The sequence below is a fragment of the Delphinapterus leucas genome, chromosome 4 (assembly GCF_059928025.1).
Source record: "Delphinapterus leucas isolate spDelLeu-1000000601 "Yukka" chromosome 4, BTC_Dleu_Yukka2, whole genome shotgun sequence".
In the NCBI taxonomy this organism is placed as follows: domain Eukaryota; kingdom Metazoa; phylum Chordata; class Mammalia; order Artiodactyla; family Monodontidae; genus Delphinapterus; species Delphinapterus leucas.
This window is the reverse complement of record NC_143132.1, coordinates 47,894,807-47,919,704: the sequence shown is the minus strand read 5'-3', so window position 1 is coordinate 47,919,704 and position 24,898 is coordinate 47,894,807. Positions and strand designations below refer to the sequence as shown.

Here is a 24,898-nt window from a genome sequence, read left to right as displayed (position 1 = left end):
TTGGTCACACCACGCAGTTTGTGGGATCTTAGTTCCCCCGCCAGGGATCAAACCCAGGCCCTCAGCAATGAAAGTGCAGAGTCTTAACCACTGGACTACCAGGGAATTCCCCAAACAAAGGCTCTTATAAATAAAATCCCTGGGATAAAAGAAATGTGTATAAATGTACCTATAATACATCAGAAAACAAAAGTTGAAAATTCACAGAAAGATTAAATTATGCAAAGAAAATACTTTACTAGACAAAAAAAATTGTTTTTGCTGTTTGTTTTCTAAGCTTCAGTGTCTTTAGGTATCATGACAAGAAAAGTTTAACACTGAGTGGAAGGGTCCCTGACAAAAACAATACATTGAAACAAGCTATAATTTTTAGTTTCCACTTACATGGCAAACCATGAATTTCTTAGAGGACAGTCAGAAATAGTAGAAGCCATTTATTCATCAGCACTACTCTAGATACTAGAGATACGAGGATGAAAAAATTGATTTCCTACCCTTAAGAAAACAAGTATGCCAATAAATACAAAAATTTGTTCAAAAAACTGTTCATAAAAAGCACAGTGGGGCTTCCACAGTGGTGGCGCAGTGGTTGAGAGTCCGTCTGCCGATGCAGGGGACACGAGTTTGTGGCCCGGTCTGGGAAGATCCCACATGCCGCGGAGCAGCTGGGCCCGTGAGCCATGGCTGTTGAGCCTGCGTGTCCGGAGCCTGTGCTCCGCAGCGCGAGAGGCCACAACAGTGAGAGGCCCGTGTACCGCAAAAAAAAAAAAAAAGCACAGTGAAAATCCAATAGAAAAATGGACAAACCATAGAAAAGCAATTTGCATTGATAAAAAAATACAAATTAACAGCACACTTGAAAAAAGATGCACAACATTACTAGTAATAACAAGAATGACCATCATTCTTGTAAAATAAAAAATTGGTAATGTCCAATAATGCTGATGGTATGAAACAATCATTCTCACTTAGAGTTGTAAAGTATCAATTGATTCAGCCTTTCTAAAGGGCAATACGGCAGATTCTAGTAATGTTGTATATGCCCACAACTCTCAACCCCAAAATTTTACTTGTAGGGGTCTATTTTACAGAAATATTTGCACAAGTCCACAAAATATATATATGGATGTTAACTATAGCATTGTTTTATTACAAGAAAACTGAAAACATTCTAGATGTACAACAATCAGGCAATAAATTATGGTATATCTGTACCATGGACCACTATACAGCCGTTAAAAACAAGGTACTAAAATGAAAAGATCTCCAAAAAACTGTTAAGTGAAAATGCGAGTGAACTGTTAAGTGAAAAATCAAGTGGAAAAAAAAAAAGTGAATAAGAAATATGTAAATACATATTAAAGGTCTGGATGATTAAACAAACTGAGAGTAATTGTCAACTCTGGAGACATCCTTTGAGTTTTTTAAGAATAATCAAGTTATTAATGATGAATAAATTTTAAAAATAAGCATAAAAGAAGGACCATTTAGGTCTTCCTAGATGAATCAAGGAAGAGAAAGGCACGGAGTTCACTTTTAGGATGCAAACAAGTTAGGACTGCCTTCTTCACCTATAGCACCCCAAACTCTCCGGGTTGTTTCACCTCCATTTTCCATGAGTTTCCTCTTGATACCACCTAGACCTTTCAACATGCCCTTTTAGCTTCAGCATCAACTTTTTCAGACAAGTTGGGAAGAAGGGCAGATAGAATAGTCAGCAAAAGAAGTTATTCCTCTTTCTGTCTTCTCCATCCCTGAGGCTCTAATAACCCCAGAAGGGCTTAAATGATGTCAGTCCCAGTCCTACCAAATGCTCTAAGCATCTCTGACAATATTTAATTATCTACTTCAGCTAGTCCTTCAATTCAAGTGACCCTAGGACAGCAATCTGAACAACTGAGCCCCTATACACCAGATACCACCCTTATTAAATATTACTTTATTATATGCATAAGTACTCATGATGGAAAAAAAGGCTTATAGACTAATTACCCAATCATAAGAAGAGCTAATATTCACAGAGTACTTACTAAGTGCAAGACACTATGCTGAGTGCTACATCAGGTAGCTCACAGTAAGAAGTTTAGAATTTACTGACATAACAATGGTAAGCAACAGTAAGCCATAGTTAACAGTGCTTTCATCTACCCTTTATGATGCCAAAAGGGTGTCCTAGGTGAAAAGGAAACCTGAGGCAACACTTTTATAAGGGCAGAGACTCCTTCCTTAAGCAGAAAGAAAAACATCCCCAATCTGGTACATGTGTATTTATTTATGGCCTAAAGAAAAGAAATCCATTTCTTCTCTTACTTTTTAAAAATTTTTAATCAGCATTTATACTAACCAGATCTGAATCTAAGTGGAAAGCAGTTGATAAATGCCCAGCATTATACTGTTCTGCAGGACGGCAATCCACCACGAAGAACCGGACTCCTTCCTAAAAGGGAAACATTTGACAAAATAAAACCTGCCATGAGGGTCACATTTTACACAATATAATATTAACAATTAACCAAAGAAGGGGAAACAGATAGATTAGAAATGGATCTCACATAGGAGGACCCATACAGACTCAAGAAAATAACCTCAAGATCTTAAATAATTTTATTCATTTTAAATAGTTAAAATACTCTGTATATACTGTTCTTGACTAGAAAGTCTTAAAATATGTAGCAGAAGAATGTTAGTTTGAGCTATAAAACTAATTATACTGGAATTTAATATCTATCATGTTAAACACTTTTAAAAACACTATGTAGTTATAAACACAGATGTAGATACAATTCCTGTTTCTGAAAATAAACACAGATGTAGATACAATTCCTGTTTCTGAAAATAAGCCCACACACTTATCAACAATGCAATTCACATAAGGATTAAATAAATGTCTTTTGGGGGTGAGAGGAGGTTCTCCAGTGCCAGTCTGAACTGAAGAAGTTCACATGGGTCTCTTTAAACTAGATTACATGCTCTGATTTGTTTTTAAGTAATAGTTCTAATAAGAAAAATATGTGAAATGCTTGTTTTAAAAAGATCTACTGTAAAAGGCCTGTCTTTCCATGTCCGTTCCTCCTCTCCATCTTCGAAATACATCCAACCTTCCACACACGGTTAACTGTTGCACTGTTAGCAAAAAGATTTTCATGAAGACAGCAACAGACAGAAAACCATGGTATATCCTCAATTCTCCTTTGTAACATGCCTTTTGGCATTAAACCATGTAATTCAATTAGCTGTATAAGTATCCAGAATTTAACTGTTAAATCCACCCTTTTAAGTACTTTATATAACATTCAGTTGCTTTGCTAAAATATGAAAAAAGATTTGGCAATTTACAAAAATTTGGTGTCAAAATTAATTAGTTGTTGACAAGTAAAATAACACGCAAGCTGGCAGTTTAAAAATGAGCATATGGACAGAAGATTTAACACATTAATCATTCAAAAAAAGCAAAACAACTACACTGTTATAGTAAATTAATTTTGTGAGAATCAACAAACAGGGAGGAAATGTTGATTCCTTGCATTTAAAGGGGATAGTCTTCTGATAAACAGTGGGGTTTTTTTTTTTTACTTACCCCTTGAAGCTGATTTGCTTGAAGGATCTCTGACACGGAGATGGCCAGACAAAGTGCCTGACTCAAATCTGCATCATCATCCTTAATTCCCAACAAAGTACTACCAAAGAGATGGTGATTATCCTGTGTGAAGAGGAGTTTTTGAAACATTATGCAGAAAAAATAAAATCAAACTTTCTTCCTAAAACTATTCTCAACAGACCAAGACAAAAGGTGAAATAATTACATAACATCTTTGAGTCATGTGATTTAACATATCCTTTCATATCTTACAGGCTAAAAGCTACAAAAAGTCTGCATACAAAGTCCCCATTAGATTTCACACAAAATGAAAGACTAAGAAAAAATAACACATTCTACACAGCTATTTTCTATATTATCACCTATGTTTAAATAGTAAATTTTTAAATGGTTACTCACAACTTTTTATATTTTAATAAAATGAAAACAAAAACATGGCATAAATTGTGTAATATGCTGCTAAAACCTGCTCTAACTGGCAACTGCTAGTGCAGATTATTTACGTCTGAAGAATAAAAGCTATTCTCTTAAAAGACTGGAAAGAAAAGGATAAGACTTCTTTTTCATCCAGTATCATAACCACTACCCCACCATCTAACTTAGTCAACACTGTTGGGAAATGAGGTGATCTACATAAGGCAATTATTAAAATAGCTGAAACTAGTCCCTAGAAATAAATCTCTTTTGTAATTAATTAGTTTTGAGGGAAGTGTTCTTACAAGGTTTCCCTTATCTGCCTCCTGAACACACTATATTGAACATAATTTAATCTCATCTTAATGTTTCAGTGACATGATAACTTCCAACTAGCAATTATGATGCTAGAATGCCTTAAAAAAAAAACAAAAAAAACAATAATGCTCTCATGAGCACCTGAGGTCACAAATTGTTCATAAATGGTACTCCTGTGCCTCCCTGTTACTCGCTTTTGCTTCTTAGAGTTTTACTTTCTAGGAGCTCACAGCACTTGGGCTTCTAATCTGGTATCCTTTCTCTGGAAAGCACTTGTCTGATCTGAGAAAGGTTCTAGGTCTCTATGGAGCTAAGTGACCCTTTTCTGTTTAAAAGACAGCTCAGCAGCATTAAAGTTGTACAAAGCTAAACTCCAGATAAAGAAGGCATAATTATATATCCTCCATCAGATTTTTGTAATATTTGTATTTTTTAACATCAAGGAAACATTAATTTAAGAAATACCTTATAGTCAATAGTCTCATGATCAGAAATAATAATCAGAGTAGAGGTGAAATGGTTCCTAGAATATTTGTATAGTATCTTTTTTAATGTTTGTTCCTCCATTAGGGAGAGTATTTACAGTGAAAAAAATCACACAAAACTGTAACACATAAAAAGAAAAGGACAACCTAGAGTACTTTAACTGAAGTGGATACAACATAAACATAAAACAATGCACAAAATGTGAAATACTGAAGTAGGTGATTTCTTGTCTGATACCTTCCTAAATGAAGCTGGTGTTTTACTGCAATAATACTGAGCCAGAGAGAAAAGGTCTTCTATATCTTCTAGATTCAAACTGGATGGAGTATTTTCCAAGAACTCTGAAATATGATTACAAATATAATATTAAAAAGCTTTTTTGTGAAAAATACAGTAATGAACATTATTTACATATCAAAGTTGGTTTATCTTCAACATTTGAACTATATAAATGGAATCTCAACAGTGATGCACTGAAAACTGCTTGAGAAGTGGATTTTCCCCAAAGGAACTGAAACTGTTAATACAGTTCTGCTCTTAGTGAATGATGGTATCTAGCAATCAAATCAAATTCATTAGCCTCGATTGGAATAGTGTGATTTATTCAATGAACACATAATAAATGTCAGGGTCCCTGGAAATAAAAAATGACCAAGAAATGGTTCCTGACTTAAGGAACTTTGTCTGGTTTGAGAAATGTGACGATAAATCATTATAACATAGTGAGATAAACACTGTAACACACACAGTACAAAGTGCCAGGCACTATAGAGAGCAAGTAACTAAATCTGTGTGGGAGCTAGAGCGGGGGAGAACCCAAAGGAAGAACCAAGACTTCAACAACGGATACACTTGTAAGAGCTGAGTATTCAAAGGCAAATTAAGGAAGAAGGAAGGGGAGAGTGAGAGGAGGGCAGTTTATCTGAACAATGAAACCAAAGAAAGAGTATATGGAAAAGAACTGAAAGAGTGAAAAATACATAGAAGGAATGAACAAGGGTGGCAAATCAGGGGCAACAGTCTTTAAGGTCTGTACGTGGAGAGTGTGTAAGAGTTGAATGGAACCTCAGAGCTCTTCTAGAGTATTCTAAATTTATACGTGAGGAAACCGAGTTTCAGAAAACTGACTTGAAATGTTTTCTCCACATTAAATAATACTTACGGATAACTTCTTCTTTGCTGTTAGACTCCTGCGCTAAAATGACTTCTCTGTAAAAAGAGAATCAAATGAATTTGAGTTAAATATCAACAGAGCACCCTGAGAACAGAGAGGAAAAAATCTAGTCAACTTAATACTTACTTTGCATTAACAAGGATTATTAACATTAAGAAATAAATAAAAAATGGATCTGCTTGTTGTAGATATCCATCCCATATTGCCTGAGTGACTTCAATGGAACAGTAACAGGAAAAAAGACTTCCAAGCTGTAATCAGGAAATGAAATGAGAGATATAAACCACTGGCAACGGCTTGTTCTTTTAAAAGTATTCAGGCAAATGCATAACATTATATCAAACTGTCTGTACCTGATATTTAACTTGTACCTTAACTTTACTGTATGTAATCCAAAGGCAGAACATGTGGATTCAAGGCACAATGAAGCCACTTACTAGCTGTATAACTTAGGGTACGTCACTTAACCTCTAGAGCTTCCATTTCTACTTCTGTTTTAAAAAAAAAAAAAAAAAAAAAAAGGAATACTACTACCCATCCTCTAACCTAGGGTATATACAGTAACTAGCACATATCTGCCACAGCATAATAACCCCACGAGCTCTGTAAGGGTAACTATTATAGTACTTAACTTGTAAGGTAATTGTGAGGATCAAGCATGGTAATTTGAGTTAAGAGCACCAAATGAAATTGTAAGGACAATTTAAAGGCAAATTGTTCCCCAATCTTACTTGTACATCATTTGAAACAGATGAGACAACATTCATGTGCCTCAAAACGTTTCAGGAGCTCTATGGTTTTCTACTTCAAATAAAAGAATTGTTAATGTGTAAGTTCCTCTAGAGCCCAACTGTGTTTTAAATTGCATAAATTCAGTGATATTTTTAGATTATTCCATTTTTATTAGATACAGAAACAATTCCATCTAGAAGTTAAATTTCAAACAGTCTTAATGGCTAAAGGGAGCTAATGAGAACACGTACATTTAGTGAATATTTTGTGCCAGGTACTAAATTACTGCCACATATCTTTTATTATATCTCTCTTATTCTAAATATTCTCACAACAGTCCTTCAAAATAGACATTTTCCTCCCCATATTATAGGTAAGAAAACAGACGTCTATTAAATAACCTTCCTAACATCACAGAGCTAGTAAATGGTGATGTTTGGGCTAGAAAAAGCCTAACACTCCACAGCTGATGTAACTGCTATTACAGCTGACCACAAAGCTTTTAAAGTACATAATGCTTCTAATGTTTTCTGTAACTGTTTAAAAATTACTATTACAAATACAGAAGATGCAAATACAAACAGAATAGCAAGATATGGTCATCATTAAATTCAGTTAGCTAAACTAAAGCTACCATTGCATCATTCACAGTTATGAGTTCTCAAAGTTTAGGAATTCATTTTGTTTCATCTCATGATTTAAAAAAAAAAAAAAAAAGACTCCATCCCATAGACATGATACTAGTAGCAAGAATGAACTACTTGGGGCATTGACAAAGTGAAACTGGTAGTTTCAGTACTCAGTTAAAATCTGCTAGCAGCACTGAGTACTACTTCAGAGTTCTGGTCACAGAAATGGCATTTCCCAGGCATAATGTGACAAGAGAGATCTCTATTAACATATCAGAATGCTTAAAAGAAAGTTTCTTACTTCAACACAAATAAGTAGATTTAATAGCAACATATGAATCTCAGAGAAACTACAATTTTATTATTTTTACTCAAAGTGAGAAGACTGCAGCCGAGAAGGAATGAAAGAATAGGCTGCTGCAGTATGAGATTTAGTATGCCAGAGCTGAAACCAGTTGCGATTCTCTAGTCACCATTTCCTCATTACTCATCTCAGCATCACCTTCTGAGATAGGTACTATTATTAGTTCCATTTTACAGGTGAAGAAATCGAAGCTCAGAGGCTAAGTGTATTAAATCACATGGTTAATAAGTGGCAGAAATGGAATCCTTCCTGAAGAAAAGCTAGGTAAGACATGATCAAGGAATACATTAAAAATTTTGAATATACGTATATTCTTCTAGAACCCAATCACTGTTTTAGAAAGATCTTCAAGTTACCCTAGAAGAGCAGTTCTCAAAGTATGGTCTGAGGAGCCCTGGAAGTCCCCAAGAGTATTTACAGGGTATTTGTGATGTCAAAGCTATTTTCATAATAATACTTAGATTTTGCCTTTTTCATATTCATTCTCTCACAAATGAACAACAGAATTTTCCAAAGGCTACACGAAATATGGTATCATCACAGATTCAATAGAGAAGCAGATATGAGAACGTACCTGCCTGTGCTCTAACCAAATATTGAGATTTGCAAAAATATTTAAAAATGTCACTATTCTGATTTTCTTTTTGGAAAATAGTTAATTTTCATTTAAAAATAGGCTATTTATGTTAACATGTATTGGATTTATCACTACTTCTAAATGAATTAATAAATGGTTAAAATTTCTTAATTTCTAACCAACATAATCTACATAAATTGTGGCTCCTCAATAAATGTTGAGTGTAAGAGGTCCTGAGACCAAAAGGTTTGAGAACCACTGACCTAGAAATAACAGAACTTCCCATTTAAAAATACAAATATAGGGCTTGCCTGGTGGCACAGTGGTTAAGAATCCACCTGCCAATGCAGGGGACACGGGTTTGAGCCATGGTCCGGGAAGATCCCACATGCTGCAGAACAACTAAGCCCGTGCGCCACAACTACTGAGCCCACGCACCGCAACTACTGAAGCCCGCGCGCCTAGAGCCAGTGCTCTACAATAAGAGAAGCCAGCGCAATGAGAAGCCCGCACACCGCAACAAAGAGTAGCCCCTGCTCACCGCAACTAGAGAAAGCCCACGCGCAGCAATGAAGACCCAACGCAGCCAAAAATAAATAAAATTAAAAAAAATAAAAATACAAATATAGAATGACAGAGTACTGAGATGTACTTTTATTAAAATTTTTTTAATTAATTAATTTATTTTTTGGCTGTGTTGGGTCTTCATTGCTGCACGCGGACTTTTCCTAGTTGCAGCGAGCGGGGGCTACTCTTTGTTGCGGTGCGCAACCTTCTCATTGCGGTGGATTCTTTTGTCACGGAGCACAGGCTCTAGGGCACGTGGGCTTCAGTAGTTGTGGTGCGTGGGATCAGTAGTTGTGCCTCGCGGGCTGTAGAGCGCAGGCTCAGTAGTTGTGGCACACGGGCTTAGTTGCTCTGCGGCATGTGGGACCTTCCCAGCCCAGGGCTCAAACCCGTGTCCCCTGCATTGGCAGGGGGATTCTTAACCACTGCGCCACAAGGAAAGTCCCTGAGATGTACTTCATATTCTTTCATATTAATCATTTGATAATCTTGTTATTTTCCTTGTCATTGGATATCAATTCTTACACATACTATCAACAATTTAATCACAGTTTTAAAGTGAACTGATACAGATCATATATTTATATATATTACATATATATATTATACATAAGTAAATATATCACATATATTTACATATATTTGTAAAACAACAAAAGGCTAAACTTCATATTAAATAATTTAAACTAATGTAAGTGAAGAGCAAAAAAAATTCATTTTTGAAGTGCCAATAATTTTACTCCTTTAGTTTAAATAGTAATAGTCTATAATTTAGTGCTTTTCTTTCTCTTCCTTGGGGGAAAAAAAACACCTAACTATAGTTTTATAGAAAGCTATTTTTCATTAAGTGTTCCTACTTTCACTTTATTACCCAGTTGAGTGCATAGGAGTCTGGAGTAATTTTCTTTGTATCAAGAAAAGAACAAAGCTCTGGCTCATGGTACTGGATGAGTAATCGGAAAAGGTGAAATGGTCTCCCCTTCAGAGAACAATCCCTAAAAAACAAAAGAAGCAAAGTTTCTTGCATTAATAGGTCAGAAATGATCATGTCAGTAACCGATCCTCCTGCAATACCCACCTCCCCTCCCTACCCCAGAACATCTGAACACCACAGCACTGACAACAGCAAGCCTGCCTGATACAACCGGGCAGACCTCTCTTGCTAACACCTGATATACCTGACCTGAAAGAAAGTCTGTAGAAACATCAGGTCTACAGCCAACTCTAGGCAGAGTCTTTCCAGGTGAACCCAGGCAGCACTCAGGAGAAAGGACTACAAGGACCAATGAAAACAGTGGGACCACTTAGGTTATTTTGATAAGTTTTGGATCCCAAAAGGATATCTGGAGAGTCCTGAGGAAGTCCAGCTCCCTTCTTCCCTGCCAAATAAGAAGAAACTCCTAGAAAGGCTTCAGGTTAGCTCCACAGTTAATGTACTCAATTAGGAATCCTTCAGCAAAGGTACAAGTCTGAAATGGCCACAGATGAACATTCCAAAATAGTGGACCCAGAGCCTTAGAAGCTGTTGAAGTGGCCTGGGTATCAGGTGCTCAGAGTGAATCCTGGGAGGTGCCAAACACTGACCTTATTGAGTAACTGTACTACTTCTTACCTTGTTCCCCTATGTCTCATAAATCATTAAAAATTTAAAAAAATTTAAACAGCTCAAAGCACAGGCCATCATAATAAAAATCAGTATTTATTGAGGAAATACCATGTGCCAGACACTATAATAGACACTTTACAAAGTTACCTCATTTTATCTTTACAGGCAACTATGAAAGATACTATTATCATCTTCACTTTACAGATGAGAAAAATGAGGCTTAGCTGTGGTCAAGCAGCCCACCCAAGGTCATGTAGCTAAGAAGTGATGGAACTAAGACTTGTACACAGAAACTGGGCATTAAACCATTATGCATACTACCCTTCCACATATGTAATTTAATATTTCAACAAGTGGTATTTTGGTAGATGTACAGTCTAAAAAAAGCAAACTATAAAAAAACTGAAGGACTTCCCTGGCAGTCTAGTGGTTGGAACTCCACACTTCCACTGCAGGGGGCGGGGGTCTGATCCCTGGTTGGGGAACTAGGATCCTGCATGCTGCAGGGCATGGCCAAAGAAAAAAAAACACTGAAACAAGGTAAAAGGCTTCATGCAAAAAAGTTAATGAAATGAATGTCAGTTTTAACATAAAAGCATTGATAAGGAATGTTTCAAAATGCTATTCCAATGGGAATAATGAAAAATAAATTCTACAAAAAACTAAGCTCTAAGGTCAATGCCAGGATTTGGTATGACCCTCTATCTACCATTTTCTAATACTGCAGATAACAGGGAAGTTTTGTAGAAAAAGCCCTAAATTGGTAATTCAGATGCCCAAAGACAGAAGTGGATTCATATTGGCAAGATTACCTCCTCCTTAGTCTGAATACTTTCCCCACTCTACATATGCAAGGCAACAGATTGCTAAAACAAAACACATAAACACAGGTTGTAAGCAGAGTAGGGACATACACTGTAAGGACAATTGCCTAGTTTGCCTCAGAAAAAGTGGAACATCTCAGAGAGTCAGCCATTGCAACAGCATCTATTCATTTAATAGCTGTGTATTACAAAGTTACTCTCCACTGCAAAGCACTGTGCTTGATAGAATTCTACCTATGTTATATCTGAATCTGTAATAAGAAGATATATTATAGTGGAGTTGTTCTAGCAACATTTTGTGGGGCTGGGCCCTATGCAGGGGTATTAACACTGACCCTGGAGTACTGTGTTACATGTGGAACTCACGGAAACAGTAACTGGAGAATCTGACAAGACGGTATGTTACACAGCTCAATGTAAACCCCAATCCCTCTATTAGTAACTACCACCGCCAACATTCTGTAGAGAGAAAGCTGGAATATCATGTCCCTTGCTATTACTAGCTCTGTTACACTAAGAGGTGGTAAAATATAAGCAGTTGAGAGACTTAGTATAACAGAATGACTCCCAAATATGAATTCCAGTCTCAGCTTTACCATGACCTTAGCCCTGTATTCTGGCATCTCTGGGTCTGTTTTCCTAACATGAAGCACTATCGCTTCCAGGTAGCACAGAGGTTCTCCACTCTGGAGTGCACTAGAGTCACCTGGGAATTAAAACAAAAAAACCCTACATGGCTCTACATAGTCTATTTATAGTTGAAACTTCAAGAACCAGTATGTTTTAAAAGTTCTTTGGCTGAACAGACATTTCTCCAAAGAAGATATACAAATTGTCACTTAGCACATGAAAAAAAGCAGAAAATCATTAGCTGTAAGGGAAATGCAAATCAAAACCATAATGAGATACCACTTCACACTCAGTCTGGCTATAATTTTTTAAAAAAATGTTGACAAGGATGCAAAGAAACTGGGATCTTCATTCACTGCTGGTGGGAATATAAAATGTTGCAGTTATTGTAGAAAAATCTGGCAATTCCTTAAAAGGTTAAACACGGATTTACCATATGATTCAACATTTCCACTCCTAGGTACATACCCAAAAGAAACGAAATACATGTCCACATAAAAACTTGTACACTAATGTTCACAAATGCACTATTCATAATAGCTAAAAAGTGAAAACAATCCAAATGTCCAGCAACTGTTGCATGAGTAAATAAAATGTGGTATTTTATTTATATTGTGCATACAATGAGATATTATTTGGCAATAAAAAGAAATAAGTACTGATATATGCCATAATATGGATGAATTCTTAAAACACTATACTAAGTGAAAGAAGGTAGTCATAAAAGACCACATATTATACGATTCCATTTATATAAATTCTCCAGAATAGGCAAATCCATAGAGAAAGGTAAGTGGTTGCCTAGGGCTAAGAGTATTAGGGGAAAATGGAGAGTTGACTGCTAATGAGTATTGGGGTTTCTTTTGGGGGTGACAGAAACATTCTAAAAATGACTGTGGCTATGGTTGCACAACTCTGTGAGCATACTAAAAACCACTGAATTGTACATACTAAAAGGATGAATGTTGTAATACATGAATGATACTTTAAGCTATAAAAGAAAAAGAAAAAAAAAGTTCTTCAGTTGATTCTAATAAGCAACGAGGGTGGAGAACCTTATTAGTTAAAGCACAGGTGTCCAATCAAACTTAGGTTCAAATCCTGACTCAGTCATACAGCAGAAGTGTAATCCTGAATAAGTCATTTAATGTCCTTCTTTGCCTCAGTTTCTGCAGCTGTAAATCAGAGATACATACCTTACAGTGGTCACTGTTTAAATGAGAAAATACGCAAAGGACCTACACCTAATATAGTGTGTTACCACACAGTAAAGCAGAAAAAAATGGTAGTCACTTAACTATCAAGCTCCAGAACAGCTGCACACTGCAATCAACCGAGAAGCTCTAAACCTAAACAAACATCAGTGCACCAATGTCCTCCTCAGGGATGTGATTTAATTAGTCAGCTATGTAAATGGGCATCAGAATTTTTAAGAACTCCCCCCAATGATTCCAATGTGCATCAAAGGTTCACTGTGCAGCCAAACCACTGGTCTAGATTATGTCAAAAGTTCCTTTTGGCTCTAAAATCCTGACTACCTGATCCACAGCACTGAGAACTACAAGAATTCTTTCTTTCCTCATAAGTGCCACACCTGCTACTACCCACCCCCTTTCCCCTGCCCCCCACAACGACCTACACATCTGTCTAGACTCAACTTAAGTGTCACGTTCCCAGAGGCGACCTCCCTGACCTCCAGGGCAAGTTAGGTCACTCCCATTATACATTCCCATAGCACTCTATAGTTCACCTTCCTGACACTCAGTGCACTTCTAATTACTTGTTCAATGCCTGTATTTCTAGGACTACATTCCAAGTTGTAACCCCAGCACCTCATTTAAAGTAGCAGCACTCCAGGGCTTCCCTGGTGGCGCAGTGGTTGAGAGTCCGCCTGCCGATGCAGGGGACACAGGTTTGTGCCCCGGTCCGGGAAGATCCCACATGCCGCAGAGCGGCTGGGCCCGTGAGCCATGACCGCTGAGCCTGCGTGTCCAGAGCCTGTGCTCCGCAACAGGAGAGGCCACAACAGTGAGAGGCCGCGTACCGCGAAAAAAAAAAAAAAGTAGCAGCACTCCAAAAATTTTACTTTTTACTTAGACACTATGTTACTGTTTTATAAGTAAAGAAATCAAAAAACTATGAAGAGTTATGCTGCATATATAAACCCTAGAAGCATAAATTACTTTTTTTAAAATTGGAGTATAATTGCTTTACAATGTTGTGTTAGCTTCTGCTGTATGACGAAGTGAAACAGCTATATGTATACATATACCCCCTCCCTCTTGGACCTCCCTCCCACCCCACCCCCATCCCACCCCACCCCCATCCCACCTCACCCCCATCCCACCCACCTAGGTCATCACAGAGCACCAAGCTGAGATCCCTGTGCTATACAGCAGGTTCCCATTAGCTATCTATTTTACACATTAATGTATACACGTCAATCTAAAAGCACTGAGCTGAGCTCCCTGTGCTATATAGCAGGTTCCCACTAGCTACCTATTTTACACATGTTAGTGTATATATGTCAATCTAAATCTCCCAATTCATCCCACTCCCCCTTACCCCCCGGTTCTGTACATCTGCGTCTCTATTCCTGCCCTACAAATAGGTTCATCTGTACCATTTTTCTAGATTCCACATATATGCATTAATATACGATATTTGTTTTTCTCTTTCTGACTTACTTCACTCTGTATGACAGACTCTAGGTCCATCCACGTCTCTACAAATGACCCAATTTCTTTCCTTTTTATGGCTGAGTAATATTCCATTGCATAAATTCTTAACTAAAGAATCCTTTAAAAAATGTTTATAACCACAAAAATAAAGTCAAGTAACAATTATGATTCAAACAACCTTAAAAATTATTTGAACCATTTACTTTACCATCAAAATAAATCTAACAACTTTAGTTCAAAACAAACTAGACCTTTATTCATTTTTAAAAGTGTAATAACTAAATAATATTTTACCTGGGAATGTACTTATTCATGATAGCATAAAAGCAGTTGTATAAATCGCTGCGTGGCAGTTGAAGATGCACCAACGGTTTGAGTAGATGTATCCAGCTAAGGGACGTGCTATATTTAATGTTACGTGATTTACAATAAAAGGTAATTACAGATTCAATATCCAAAAGTAATTCTGCTGCCTTCTCTTCGGGCACTGAAAGCTGGTCTAGAAAATAAGTGTCAAAATAAAGTTACCAAGGGCCTGTTAGATGCTCAGTTATTGGACAAAATACTGGGTTACAAACATACAATACTACCTTACTCTATTTAGAGTATGTCAAGGGCAAAATAGAACTACATAAAAGCATATTTTTCCTTATACTTATTCATATTCACTAGCTATTCAGTATTTACTAAGTTAATAATACTTGACCTATATCTATGTTATACAGATATATATGTATCTATATAACATATAGATATATACAAGAATGGACAATCTGAAGCAGGAAAGGTAGGCATAACCCGCATTCCTGGAAAGCAAAAAAGTGTTTTCCAAATAATGGATTATCATCTGCCCCATAATGGGCAGCTGCCACTATAGCTATGTCAAGGGGAGGGAAAGTGATTCATTCTCCACCACCAAATTCCCTTTCCTTTGCCCACATCAGCAATAATGCTTCTGTTGAGGTTAGCACATAAAAGTTTATTTAGCCAATAATTTAACTAAAATGTGACAGAGAAAGAAACAAAAAGACCAATGGACTATAGATGAATTAAAAAAGAAAAATACAAACCAAATTAATTTAATCTTCAAAAGACCTTGTGGGGTGATTGGAAACCTATTCACCCATGATTTACAATACTTTTTCTATAACAGATCATGACTTATGACTTACAGATAAACTTTTGGAACACAGCCCCCTTAAATCTGAGGACTGTATACAATCATACAGATCTTCAATTATCCAAAAAACAATTTAAAACTGCCACAAAACTGTAAAGGTACTTGAAGAATTAAACATAAGTATGTTAATGTTTAATCAAACATAATGCAAAAGAAACACTAAAAATAAGACTCTCTTAAAATATTAGACATTATTTCGTAAGAATTTCAAAAAAGAAGTTCTAAAGCTATTTATTAGCCCTTTACAAATTCAACATATCCCAAATTATAACAAGTTAATTCTACCAAAGAGCAACTCCTCCATCCAAAAATTATTATTTGAAAATTTTTTCACTGTTTGAAAACAATTATTAAACTTACCAATAAACTCCAGACAATCTTTGTGAATAGTGTTCTGTTCTGGCAGGTCTAAAATACCATCCCAGGATGCCAAACTATCTCCTTTTCCTGCAACATTTAGAGCAATCTGGAAGAAAGATAAAAAAAAGCAAACAGCTTCATATGTTATTTCTCATTCTTGGAAAATATGCTATAATAATGGAGGCCTGAATTTAGGAATAATGCACACTTCAAAGATTACAAAGTAATGTATCTATATCAAATTTTACTACTTCATGTTAATCCAGTGAATAAAATGAATTACACAAAATATTTACATAATTATATATGTAAATTTATTTCAAGCAAACATCATTAATGCTACAGACTGAATGTTTGTGTCCCCTCACCCAAATTCATTTATGTTGAAACCTAATCCCCGATGTTTTGGTAATTACAGGCAGGGCCTTTGAGAGGTGATTAGGACATGAGGGTGGAGCACTCATGAATGGGATTAGCCCCCTTATAAAAGAAACCCCAGTTAGCTCCCTTGTCCCTTCAGCCATGTGAGGACACATTAAGGAATTACTATTCTTTTCAATTTAATAGTGTTATGGTTATTTTAAAAGTCTTTATCTTTTAGACTTTCATACTAAAATATTTTAGTGTGCTACCAAGGATCTGCTTTAAAATAATCCAGTGGGCGGGGTGAGGAGGAAAGGATAGAATACTAATCAAACAAGACTGGCCAAACGTTGGTAACAGTTAAAGCTAAGTGATGGGTAAATGGGGGTTCACTAACAAGTCTCTCTACTTTTGTACGTGTTTTAAATTTCTATAACAAAACATTCAGAATGCTATATACAGTTGTAATTCCATTTCTGTTACATATATATGTGCAGAGTGGAAAAAATAAGATGTGTCACCAAGGCATTATTATGTGTTTTACCTATAAGTGGTAGATAACAGATGGTTGTGTTTTTTTTTTGCGGTACGCGGGCCTCTCACCGTTGTGGCCTCTCCCGTTGCGGAGCACAGGCTCTGGATGCGCAGGCTCAACGGCCATGGCTCACGGGCCCAGCCGCTCCGAGCATGTGGGATCTTCCCGGACCGGGGCACGAACCCGTGGTCCCCTGCACCGGCAGGCGGACTCTCAACCACTGCGCCACCAGGGAAGCCCAACAGATGGTTTTTTATCTTATCCTTTGCTTACACGTTTTAACAAAGGGAACTACTTCTTTTTTCATCATAAAAAAATCTTAATTTAAAATTTAAAAATGATAATACACATGTACTAGAGAACAGCTGAAGCAGAAAATAAAGCAAAGGACAATCTCTTGTAATTCTAACACCCAGAGACCTGTTTCTTCTCCCTACCTTTTTTTTTTAAAACATAGCTGAGATCATTCCATATCTGCAATTATATATCCTATTTTACTCATTGGTTGCATTTTCCCATTTCAGTGAACAATCTTCATAAACATCATTTCTAATGGCTACAAAAGAAAGCGCTGCCTTTCAAAACCTGAATTATTAAATATACCAAACACTACAGAAACACACATTTTTAGCATGCTGCTCTGTTTGATAAATTTTCTAAGTGTGGCATGTACCTCTGCAACTAAGACAACTGAAAATAAAAATTCTAAAATATTATTCTTAAGTCATTACATTTTATTTGTTTCAGTTTCTAGTTACCTTCCAAACTTTAGCCCTCAGATCAGCAGGCAGTGGTCTCCCTTGAATTATATTTCTCAAAGTTTCAAGATCACAACCTCCTGCTTCCAAAGCTTCTTCAAGATCTTTTTCCCTGAAAGACAAGTCCCATTTATTAAGATAAATTTCATTTGTTTTTCCTTCCTCAGTACTCATTTATAAGTATGACCTATTAAAGGTTATGTCTAAGAAAGAAAGGTTCTTAGACATAATGCCAAGGCATACACATTTTGTTTTCTTGAAAGGAAATCTCAGGTTTCATACAGTCAATTTATTCTTATTTTACGCTTAGTTCTAGCAAGCTTAGTTATCTGTTTGCTAAGATTAAAGAAATTTAAAAACAGGAAACAGGGCAAACAGCATTGAGAAGTCATAGTAATAGTAATATTCATAGTAGGGATAATGACTAATTAGCACTAACTTTGTGCCAAGCACAGTTCAAACATTTCACATGCCTTTAAATTCTTGCAATAACCCTATGAAACAGGTTATATCACTGGCCCTAGCTTACAGACGTAAAAACTGAGGCAAAGGGCGGTTGTATAGCTTATAGTCACACAACTAGTAAGCAGTAGAACTAGGATTCCAATTTTAACAGTCTGGTACCAGAACTTATGCTCTTAACATTATGCCAGATGGTGGCAAGAAGGAGAAACCATAAAATTGGGCCAAGAATTCAAGGTATGGGAATACTACTACAAAACTATACAGATCTCATGCCTAGAACAATACCTGTCTTACAGTGAATATTCAATAACTGTTAGAGGAACGAAAAAAACTCTAACGTCATCACTGTATTTATTATATATTAAAGCAAAATAATACCACATCATCAAATAAATTATCAAGTAAATCATCAAGCAGTTATGTTTAGTCTACTATGTTTAAGGAGAAAAGTAAGTATGAAATAAATTTTATTGTCATTTGTATATGGTTAAAATAATACTTAAAAAAAAAACTTTCACAAAGGTATGAATTGTTTTTTAGCCAGGAAATAACTACTAAAAATAGCTAATTCCCTCAGAATTCTCAAAAGCTAAGGTTCCAGTCATTGTTTACAATTTTAGCATACAATACATAAGAAATCTGTACAAATAAAAATCCCTATCTTAGACAATTTCTAAAATTCTTTGGAGCAGGCTAAAAGGCAGAGCATCCCACTAGGATCAGAAAACCAGGATTTTGTCATTTTTGTGGTTTTTGAAGAAAATAAATTACTCTCATTACATTCTCTCAATAAGATAATGTAAATCCCTTCCTCTACTCATAGGATTCCAAGAATATTAGTTTAACTGTATAAATTTCCCAAAGTGTTGCCCCCTTAAGGGAAAGGAATTAAATGACAATGTAATCACTTGGGTTCACATTCAACAGAAAAGCAGTGATCAAATTTGAAAGATTTCTTAACCAAGCTACTACAAACTCATATGTTTAAGAAACTAACTAGTAACCACACAAGAAACATTTCGTTCTTTTGCTATATGGTTACCAAAGTGTTGGACCAGAAAGTGAAAGAAACGTCATGTCTACTGTTGAGACAGTTAATTAAGGTCTATAGTTGATAAAGACTGGGGTTTATCTATTCTATTTGGCCAAAATGTACACGACAGCCTGTTAGAATTCGAAGGATTGTTTGTAATCATTACACAAAGAAAATGCAATGGAATCTTTCTTAATAAATACCATACTTTTAAATGATTAAATGTGTAAATGAACTGAAAACCCCATTTAATGAGATAAAATTATTTTTACCAAATTAATGAAGAACTAGAATTTTTCCATTTTTCTTTTTTTTTAAATATTTGTTTATTTATTTGGCTGCGTCAGATCTTAGTTGCGGCACGTGGGATCTTCGTTGCAGCATGCGGGATCTTTCACTTGCCGCATGCAGAATCTTTAGTTGCGACAGGCGGGATCTTTAGTTGTGGCATGTGGTAGTTCCCTGACCAGGGACTGAACCCGGGCCCCCTGCATTGGAAGCACGGAGTCTTAGCCACTGGACCACCATGGAAGTCCCTAGAATTTCTGCATTTTTCAGTGTAAAATCTTTGGTTTCTTTTTGAACTTTGCCAAATCCCTTACTATTCCAGACAACAAAGTCAGTACTTTGGGGCAAAATGTCCAATCCTCAGTGTACTTGATAATAATGATAATAATATACAAGCACATCTCTGTTGATACAGCTGCTATTGGATTATTTGATGCTGCCCCCAGGGAACCACAAATGTGGTTTCCAGGAACACAACCATGAGCAAGAGACCAGAAAATGCTCCACCTTAAGTAGTCAAAGGTACTTCTCACAAACTAAACAATTAGAAGTAATGTTACCTTCTGAACAAGGTGTTCAAAGGTTTAGTTATCAGACCTTGAACATTACAAATGTGCATGTAAAATTAGTAAAAGAGCTGAAAACAGTGAAGTTAATTCATAAAAGAGTCAATTTCCTATCAAGAGATAGGAACTCTATGGCATTTAGCTCTCAGACAGAACTTTCCTTCCCGGAAAGCAAATTTCTTTTTACTTTTGAACAAGCAATACCTAATATCCAAAAGAAAAACGCATGTCTGGTGGAGTATGACTGGGTGGGTTGCAATTTTTTAAGTCTTCTCTGATTATGGTGGCTTCTTACTATCCTTACAAGATAAAGTTGATAGAAATGTACTGGATATTCAGACAGGTCTTAAAAATAGAAAAGTACAGGCCTTGTCCATTTATCCTAGTAAATATGAAAACTAAGTAATTGTCTTCTTTGCTCAAAGATTTAAGGCAAAACAAATCCAAAGTTTTAGGGTTGGAAAGAAGCAGAAAGGCATCTCTTCCTGACTCTGTACCTTGAAACTGTAACATTTGTTTGTATAACAGTATAGCACTTCCCTGGTGGCGCAGTGGTTAAGAATCCACCTACCAATGCAGGGGACACGGGTTCGATTCCTGGCCTGGGAGAATCCCACATGCCGAAGAGCAGCTGGGCGGGCCCGTGCACCGCAGCTGCTGAGCCTGAGCTCTAGAGCTCATGCTCTGCAACAAGAGAAGCCATGACAATGACAAGCCCGCCCACCACAACGAGGAGTAGCTCCCGCTTGCGTCAACTAGAGAAAGCCCATGCACAGCAACGAAGACACAACACAGCCAAAAATAAAAACAAATAAATTAATTAATTTAAAAAAATAGTATAGGTTTCTGTCAATGATCTATCAATGACATATTTTCAAAACTTAAATAAATCCTAATGGAATTTCTCCATACCTGATGTTCTGTGGCAAAATCACCTAATCTAAGCACTGTAACCCGATCTGCTAATCACAGCAAGGCAAACAATGTGACTAAATTTATATGAATTATTTTAATGATTATATTTAAGTTAGCAACTGAATTAGATTTTTCTTCCTCAACCAAATGGTGAGTAACTTCTAGCACACTGAAGCATTTGCACAATGCAAGTTAAGGGGGTGAGGGGACATGAATTTTCAAACACTACCAAATTAAGCATTCATTTCTAAATGCTTCTAGGATTAATAAATTCAATTTGAAGTTTTGTAATTATTTTCCAAATAAGCTGTACATTGAATCATATTTAAAGTTTTAATTTTTAAAAGCAACTAGATTATACTATACGTTGTGTTCCTAAAACTTAAAAAGTTACAGAAGATCTGCCACTGGGAAAAACTAACTATATATTACACTTTTTTCTAAATTCTGTTTTCTTCCTAATCATGTTCTAAACACTTCTCTTCCCTATAATTTCAAAATGTTTGCAAAGTTTAATTGTACACACTCCAAATAGGAGATGAAAACAAGACAGTCCATTGCCTAAAATTTTTTTACATATCTTTCTGCACTTAAAATCCATATTCATTATCAGCCATTCTGAATTCCCCTATACCCACCTCTCAGAGCCTAGCAACCACTGATTTACTCTCTGTCTCTATACATTTATCTATTCTGGATATTTTATATATAAAACCATACATACATGGTCTTTATGTCTGGTTTCTCTCACTTAGCATAATGTTTTCAATGTTGTAGCATGTACCAGCACATGCTATTTATTGCCAAAAAATATTTCATTGAATGTACTATATTTTATCTATTCATCACTTAATGGACATTTGATTTGTTTCAACTTTGTGGCTATTATGACTGTCTCTTTTTTGTTTTTAATTTTATTTTTGGCTGCGTTGGGTTTCCGTTGCTGTGTGTGGGCTTTCTCTAGTTGTGGTGAGCGGGGGCTACTCTTTGTTGCGGTGCGCAGGCTTCTCATTGCGGTGGCTTCTTTTGTTGCCGAGCATGGGCCCTAGAGCACACGGCCTTCAATACCTGTGGCACACAGGCTTAGTTGCTCCGCGGCATGTGGGATCTTCCAGGACCAGGGATTGAACCTGTGTCCCCTGCATTAGCATTAGCAGGCGGATTCTTAACCAGTGCACCACCAGGGAAATCCATGACTGTCTCATAATTTTGAACATTAATATCAATAATTCAATTGGTTAAGTGTATGATGCATACATAATACTTATTAATTATTCATTCTTCCCAAGAAAGTCTGGAAGAATTTAAAAATCAAGTCTATTAAAACTTCACACCCATTAGGATGGCTATTATTTTAAAAAAGAATGAAAAAACAAAATAAATGTTGGTGAGGATGTGGAGAAACTGCAACTCCATGCACTGTTGGTGGGAATGTAAAATGGTGTAGCCACTTTGGAAAATAGTATGGCTATTCCTCAAAAAAATTTAAAAATAGAACTACCATATGCTCCAGCAATTCCACTTCTGGATATATGCCCAAGAGAAGTGAAAGCAGAAACTTAAACAGATTATCTGTACACTCATGTTCATAACAGCATTATTCATAATAGCCAAAGGTGGATGCAACTTAAATACCCTTTGATGGATAAACAGATAAAATAGGGTGTGTGTGTATACATATACATGTATGTATGCATGTATACATATATATACACACACACACACACACAATGGAATATCATACAGCCTTAGAAAAGGATATTCTGACATGTGCTTCAACATGGATGAATCTTGAAGACATTATGCAAAATGAAATAAGCCAGTCACAAAAAGACAAATGATGTACAATTCCACTTATATGAGCACCTAGAATACTCAAATTCATAGAGACAGAAAGCAGAATGGCGGCTGCTGGGGACTGGAGGCAGTGGGGGAATGAGGAGTTTGTGTTTAATGGGTATAGAGTTTCAGTTTTACAAGAGAAGAAGAGTTCTGGAGATTAGCTGCACAACAATGGGAATATAGTTAACACTACTGAACTGTAAACTTAAAAGGTTAAAATGATAAGTTTTATGTATCTATTCTACCATAATTTTAAAAATTCAACTATATTCAGTATACCAAAACAGTTCATGGGACTTCCCTGGTGGTCCAGTGGTAAAGAATCCGCCTTGCAACACAGGGGACCCGGGTTCAATCCCTGGTCAGGGAACTAAGATCTCACACGATGCAGGGCAACTAAGCCCACGCACCACAACTACAGAGCCCACGCACCCTGGAGCCTGCGTGCCACGACTAGAGAGAGAAAACCTGCACGCCACAACTACAGAGAAGCCTGTGCACCACAACAAAAAGCCCGCGCAGCGCAACTAAGACCCGATGCAGCCAAAAATAAAATAAATAAATCTTTAAAAAAAATTCATGAATCCAGGCTTTAGAGTCAGATCTGAGATCCAATATTGGCCCAACTCAATAGCCATGTAATCATAAGCAAGTAACATATATAGAAGCAGTGCCTATATTAGATCAGTTAACACTTAAACAAATTTCTGAACACAAAGCATTCAGTGCAATACTTGGCACATAATAATTCTTCAATAAATAGAAGCCACGAATACTATTACTGTTGTTATTATTACTGAACAACAGCTGACTTTTTTTTTTGACAAGCAAGTTCTATTTAATTCTCAAGGAACAGAAAATCCTTGTTCATAAAACTTCTTACAGAACAAAGAAAAAAGCCAAGCCATTAAGTTTAATTTTGAAAACAAAAAACAGGTAAAAAATATTGGCCAACTTGACTTGTAACATTGAAAAACGCAAAGAATTCAAATCTAGCAACGTATTAAAAAATAGTACCATGTGACTAAGTTGAATTAATCATAAAAATGAAAGGAAGTTTCAGTGTTTAAAAAAAATCTTTCACTGTAATTTACCACATTAATGGCAAAGAATGAGAGATTGGGTGATCAATGATAAAGAAAAGCATTTAATAAAGTTAAGTTTTTTCTTCTCCAGATGGAATCAACTCTTAGAAAACTTGAAATAGGGAATTTTTTTAGCTTTTTAAAGGCTTTCTCCTAAAAACCTATTGCAGATGTCATTTTTAATGGAAAAAACAAAACTTGAAACTCATTCCTGTTAAGACTGGGAACAAGACAAGAATGCCTGTGTTGCTTCTACTTACCAACGTTATTACCAGATACCTGACCAATGCAGTAAGACAAACAAATATAAGTAGACTAAATGAAATGAAATATATAATTATTATTTCTAAGTAAAATCATTTATATAGAAAACCAAAGAGAATCCAATAGCTGACTTTTAAATTAAAACTGACTTTTTGGGACTTCCCTGGTGGTGCGGTGGTTAAGAATCCGCCTGCCAATGCAGGGTACACAGGTTCAATCCCTGGTCCAGGAAGATCCTACATGCCGCGGAGAAACTAAGCCCGTGCGCCACAACTGCTGAGCCTGTGCTCTGGAGCCCACGTGTCACAACTACTGAGCCCGCGTGCTTAGAGCCTGTGCTCCACAACGAGAGAAGCCACTGCAATGAGAAGCCTGCACACTGCAACTAGAGAAAGCCCGTGTGCAGCAACGAAGACCCAATGCAGCCAAAAACTTTAAAAAATAAAATTTTTTTTAAAAGGCAGGATCAGCATTAGAAAACAAATAATTCATTTAAAAAAATTGACTTTTTCTTATCGTAACAAAATCAAAGGGGATTTCCAATGTATTTTGACCTCCAGGAAGAAATGGGACAGGACTGGAACTCAGAGTCCCCAGAAAAGGCAACAGAATATATTCTGATCAGAAGGTGTGCAAAGCCAGAA

General features: G+C 36.4%; 1 protein-coding gene across 2 annotated transcripts in view; it reads right to left on the bottom strand.

The window, feature by feature from the left end:
- Positions 1-24,898, bottom strand: part of TBC1D23 (TBC1 domain family member 23) — a 63,608-nt gene that overhangs the window by 20,077 nt on the left and 18,633 nt on the right. For both annotated transcript variants that reach the window (XM_022587532.3, XM_022587615.3), the window contains exons 2-10: positions 17,797-17,908; positions 16,141-16,246; positions 14,895-15,099; positions 9,731-9,854; positions 6,117-6,241; positions 5,979-6,025; positions 5,054-5,157; positions 3,578-3,700; positions 2,345-2,437 (exon numbers count right to left, since the gene is read on the bottom strand). In XM_022587532.3, coding sequence (XP_022443240.1) covers positions 2,345-2,437; positions 3,578-3,700; positions 5,054-5,157; positions 5,979-6,025; positions 6,117-6,241; positions 9,731-9,854; positions 14,895-15,099; positions 16,141-16,246; positions 17,797-17,908 — 1,039 coding nt within the window. The remainder of the gene's footprint in view (positions 1-2,344; positions 2,438-3,577; positions 3,701-5,053; positions 5,158-5,978; positions 6,026-6,116; positions 6,242-9,730; positions 9,855-14,894; positions 15,100-16,140; positions 16,247-17,796; positions 17,909-24,898) is intronic.